The following is a 5,608-nucleotide window of genomic DNA, read 5'->3' as shown; positions in this document are numbered from 1 at the left end:
TCCCAACCACTTTGAATACACAGATACAAAATGGACATTCATAGTTATACCCCATTTTTTTAAGTTCCGTTATTGAATATTATAGGTGTGTAAACTCGGCAAAATATTCTAAAAGAGTCCAATAGCCCATAATAGCATTGGGTCTTCTGTTTAACTGGCAATGAATTGACAAGCTTTATATTTGGATCCAAACCAGTAAATTACACAAACTAAAACCCTTTTCTTCACAGCAATGCTTGGGACTTTATATGATCAAAGTTTTACTTGCCCAGTTAGAAATGATTAAGATGTGTTCTAGTAAACATATTCAGGCCACAGACATTCCTCTTTCTTATAACAATGTAGCCCACCTGAGTCACTCTGCTCACCTTTGTGCATGCTGACTTGGGGCAACAATAAACTGTGATGTGCCTAGTGCAGAGCAAATCAGTTGGCATGGCCTGATGGATCGGGCACTGTTGGGCAAAACTGAGCATTCGCTCAGCCTGGGAAGCAGAACCCAAATCTATACATGGATGGTGGCACATGCCTAGACTGCTTAATGAGATCCTGTTTCAAAATGACAGGTGAAAAACATTACAGATAGAGCTTAGTGGTACAGTGTTTGCCTAGCATGAAACAATGTTTCTGAGAGAACAGCACTTGGACTTTGAAATATGCCATTGCAGGAGGTTGCTAATGTGAACATGTGCACAGAGGGCACCTGGCCAAGGCGAGGAGGCAGAAGGCACAAGAAGGGGACAAGAGGAGCTAGCCATGCTCCCTGATTCCATGGGAGTCCTGAGAGGATTCTTCTCAATTCACCAATTTTTACTTTTGTATTTCAGTTTATGTTGACTTTTGCATGAACATTGCTATTTGGTGGATCTGACTCACTCTACTGTTGTAGAAGGAAGAAAGAGAGCCCCATTCCAGTCCATGAGGAGTCAGCTCCTACAGGCAGAGGTGAGGAGGAGGGCTGATGAGGGAAAACAGCTGCTCCCCAGGCAGCTAGTTCTGGCCACTGTGTCTATGAAACGGGGCTGGTGTGAATCCTTCACACAGAAAAGCTGCAATGTGCAGAGCAGGACTCCTGGCTTCTGAGGCCCATTTCCACAGGAAAATTAATGGCTTCTAAGTTCCCAACACTATCCCAACTTAAAATCCTGAAAACAACCTGGTTGATTTGCAATCAAAGCATTTGGGAACTTAAGCTGTGTCCTGCCCTTTGGGGTTCTTCACCACAATCATTACACTGCAATTGTGTGTGTTCTGTTTACACATGGATTGGCCAACCTTTTAAGAGCTGTGGAAAATCACCTCAGCATCAGTGTCCTAGTTCCTTATTTATTTATTTATTTATTTATTTATTTATTTATTGGCAGAACCAGGGATTGAACTCAGACCCTTGCGCTTGCAAGGGAAGTGCTTATTCCACTGAGCCATCTCCCCAGGCCCATAGTGTCCTAGTTTCAAGCAGGCATATTTTCTAAAAGTACGTCTAGCTTGTAAATTCCTGTAGTGGACTTCATGGCTCTATTATTCAATCACACACATGGAACTATGGACAACATGAGATAGTAAGCCTTTGGAAAGAAATGCACCCAGGAACCTAGACTTGGCCTATTACTTGGGAAATCACTAAATGCAGAGAGGCTGAAGGCAATGATGATAGAAAACAGACAATCTGCTACACAAGGACATTTAAAAACAAGTACACCTGAGGTATAGCTGATGTACAGCACAGATTGTTCTCTCTCTCTGGGGCTGACACTGTTGGTTCCCATGGTGTCACCTCCTAACTTTCCTCAAGGAGCCATGGAAATGAGCAATGGAAGTTTACAAACAGACTTCATCCTTTTGGGGTTTTCTGATCGTCCCCAACTGGAGCCCATCATCTCTGTGCTTGCCTTCATCTTCTATATGGTGGCTCTGGCAGGAAACTCTATCATCATCATTGTGTCTTACCTAGACCCCCAGCTCCACACACCCATGTATTTCTTTTTGTCTAACCTCTCTTTCCTAGACCTCTGTTATACAACTAGTATTGTCCCCCAGATGCTGGTAAACCTGTGGGGTGGAAACAAGTCCATTACCTATGGAGGGTGTGTGCTTCAGTTTTTCTTTGCTCTAGATTTTGGAGCCACAGAGTGTCTTCTCCTAGCTGTGATGGCCTACGACCGCTATGCCGCTGTCTGCCAGCCTCTGCACTACACTGTGATAATGCACCCTCAGCTTTGCCTGAGGATGGTGCTGACCTGCTGGCTGGGTGGCATTGGCAGTGCCATAATTCTTTGCTCCTTGACTTTGAACTTGCCGAGGTGTGGACACAAAGAAGTGGATAATTTCTTTTGTGAGATGCCAGCCTTGATCAAGATGGCTTGTGTGTATTCCAAAATCATTGAGTACGTTGTCTCTGCTCTTGGAGTTGTATTTCTTCTAGTACCTGTGTGCCTCATTCTCATCTCATATGGAGTCATCACTCGAGCTGTGACGAGGATCAAATCAGCAGCAAGGTGGAAAAAGGCCCTTAATACTTGTGGTTCCCACCTCATGGTGGTAACTCTGTTTTATGGAACAGTAATTTACATGTACATGAAGCCACAGAATACCACATCCCAGGGAGAAGGAAAGTTCTTTACGTTTTTTTATACCATTGTCACACCCAGCCTTAACCCTCTGATCTACACTTTAAGAAACAAAGATGTAAAGAGTGCGGTGAAGAGAATGCTGGGGATAGAGATGCGATTAGCAAAGTTGTGAGTTCTGTGGAAGACAGGTCTGTGTGTACAGAATGTGAGAAAAATTGACTTTCACTTAGAGACACTTAATCAATCCATTTATTTAATGGCCATTAAGTGATTGCTCGCCATTTTCTAAAGTTTTCAATGTAAAGCATTATGTTTGATATTAAATTTGAAACCTCAAATAGAGATACAGTCAAATAAAATATATTGTACATAGTATTAAACAAAGCTCAGCATAGACTATGCTGAAATAGTCCATGGACTGTATATGTTCTTAAAGAAAAAGTAAGCATAGAAATGTTATGAAAAATAATATTTGCTGGGATAAATCAATGTAAAAGATACTAATGGAGTATGATCCAGCTATATGAAAATATGAACTTGAGACTTCTCTGGGTACATGGGTGCACCTAGAAACCATACTCATAAGTGAAATAAATCAGCTTCACATGTGTAAGCACGGTTTTATCTCCCTAGTACAAAGGCCTGAAAGAATAACCAGGACCTAAAATGTACAATGAATGCCATGAAAGGGAATAAAACTGTTCCAACTTGTAGAAAAACAGGGATGAGGGACAAGAGAAATGAAAAAAAGAAGGGAGGTAATAAAATATATATGTACAAACATAAGATAGCTTGCATAATTGTACTGCTGATTTCTGCTGGCCTATTCTAAGAGGTAGCTAATGCTTAAAGTTATGCTTCTTCTTTTTAATTTTTTTACTTTTATCCACCACCCTTACAGGATTATGTCTGGTAATCTGAACAACCAATTCCAGGACAACAATATGCAATATAACAATCATTGTTGAATTCCTATAATTTTCTTTAATAAAATTCTGCATCATTTGTATTTTTTTAACTACTTTTTGTATTCTTTTTAAAAATAGCTGGTCAGAAGACAGTGTCATACAAAATGAGAAAGAGAAGGAGCAAAATGCATTTTGAGGCCCCAAGCCCACCAAGAACAAAAACAGGAGACAATAGCATAGAAGAAATTGGAAATCACATACTTGAAATCTCTGAAATAATAGAGTCTGAAATAAAGAAACAACTGCAGAAAGGTATAGAGGAAATCAGATCAGAAATAATTTCTGAAGTAAAGAAAGAAGTGATAACTTTAATAAAAGTAATACTAAGTGTTTCTAAAGTAGACACTAATAAAAAGATAGAGGAAAATAGAAAAATGATAGAATTCTTGAATGAGCAATATGGGAAAGAAATAGAATGTTTGAAGCAGATTCACAGTGCTATGCAGGAAATTAAAACCTCAATCACAAGCTGGCAAAACCGTTTGAATAAAAGTGAAAATAGACTTTCAGACTTTAAAGACATCATTGGAGCTAGTGAAAAGGTAAAAAAAGACCTCATAAAAATAATTAGGATGCAAGAAAAAATAATTCAACATCTGTAAAATGATGCAAAGATGAGCACTGTAAGAGTAGTAGGCATCATTGAGAAAGAAGGAGTCAATACAAATGACGTAAAAAGAATAAGGACAGAAATAATAGCAGAAAACTTCTTAAATTTGGGGAAACAATCTGACATTCTGGTAACCAAAGCATATAGCACTCCAAGTAAAATCGACCCAATTAAAAACACACCAAGACATATAATAATCAAGATCCCAGAAATTCAGCACAGAAACTAAATACTAAAAGCTGCTAGAGAAAAGAAACAGATTACATTTAAAGGAAAACCCATCAGAATAAAAGCTGATTTCTCTTTACAAACCATGAAGTCAAGAGCATGGAGCAAAGTACTTCAAGTCTTGCAAGAAAACAAATTCCAACCCCGACTGATGTACCCTGGAAAACTCTCTTTCAAGTATAATGGAAAAGTGAAATACTTCCATGACAAAGAACACCTAAAGAATTTCATGTCAACAAAGCCAACCCTACAGAGACTGCCAAAAGATATTCTACAGAAGGATCAAAATGACCACAACTCCATGAATGAGAATGGAAAGAACCCACCAAATAGGGCAAACAATTAAATACAGGAGAAAAAGAGGTATACAATAGCAGTACTTCAATTATTCTTCTGTATACAGCAGCAATTATTCCCATTAGCATATTCTACAAATAGACTTCTGCTGTACCCCATGGGGCATGATCCTTATCTGGGGTCTATAGGGTGGTTATCAAGCAAATAGTAGTATATGAGTCCCACAAGTGACACCTGGCCAACAGTAAAATTCATGGACACTGTACATGTCAAAAACATACTAGAACTTTGTGCGATATCCTATCCTCAAACTTAGAAGTGCTGGTCATTTATTTTTCATTACAGTATTTATGTTATGTTTTATGCTTAGTAATTATTTACTATCATAAAAACTTTCTCTTAGTTCAATTGTTTTGAAATATTTAATTTTAAATTAATTCATATTTAATTAGTTTTCTGATTATTGTTTAATCTTAATTTTTGTTTTAAGACTTATACTGTACCTTATACTTACAATCTAATTATAAGACATAGTATGATATTGTCTCCTAGTATTAGAAACTTTAGAAAGTATATTTCTATTTTCCATTGACTTTATATTACTTCTGCCATCTCTTTTACACACACACACACAAAATGTATATAATCGACATAAGATTGACAACATTTTGTAAAATCTTCAATGACTTTTTAAATGGTTTCATTTCATACGTTTTACATAGTTCTGCATAACTATCATTTTATTTTTTTTTCATAATTTTATTGATAAACAAATTGCAATGAGACAGTTTCAAATCAAATCGCTAGGACAGTTTCAATAATTAAAACACTGCATACATACTTCTTAGTGGTTAATTACTGTACAAGATGCGGACTTGAGATCCTATTTACAAACACCATTAGAACAAATCATTCTATTCATTAAGAGAATGTAA

The 5,608-nt window shown here is 37.5% G+C and overlaps 1 protein-coding gene across 1 annotated transcript; it reads left to right on the top strand.

The window, feature by feature from the left end:
- The first annotated feature begins 1,797 nt into the window (after window positions 1-1,797).
- On the top strand, window positions 1,798-2,742 carry LOC101562602 (putative olfactory receptor 2W6). The gene has a single exon (XM_004647815.1). The coding sequence runs from the start codon at window positions 1,798-1,800 to the stop codon at window positions 2,740-2,742; it is 945 nt and encodes a 314-aa protein (XP_004647872.1).
- The last annotated feature ends 2,866 nt before the right edge of the window (window positions 2,743-5,608 follow it).

This window comes from Octodon degus, unplaced genomic scaffold (genome assembly GCF_000260255.1).
Source record: "Octodon degus isolate 3935 unplaced genomic scaffold, OctDeg1.0 scaffold00328, whole genome shotgun sequence".
NCBI classification, from domain to species: Eukaryota; Metazoa; Chordata; class Mammalia; order Rodentia; family Octodontidae; genus Octodon; species Octodon degus.
The sequence above is the reverse complement of the archived record's forward strand: the minus strand, read 5'-3'. Positions and strand labels throughout refer to the sequence as shown.

Coding starts and splice junctions, on each gene's coding strand:
- LOC101562602 (XM_004647815.1), top strand. CDS start 1,798: ATGGAAATGAGCAATGGAAGTTTACAAACAGACTTCATCCTTTTGGGG.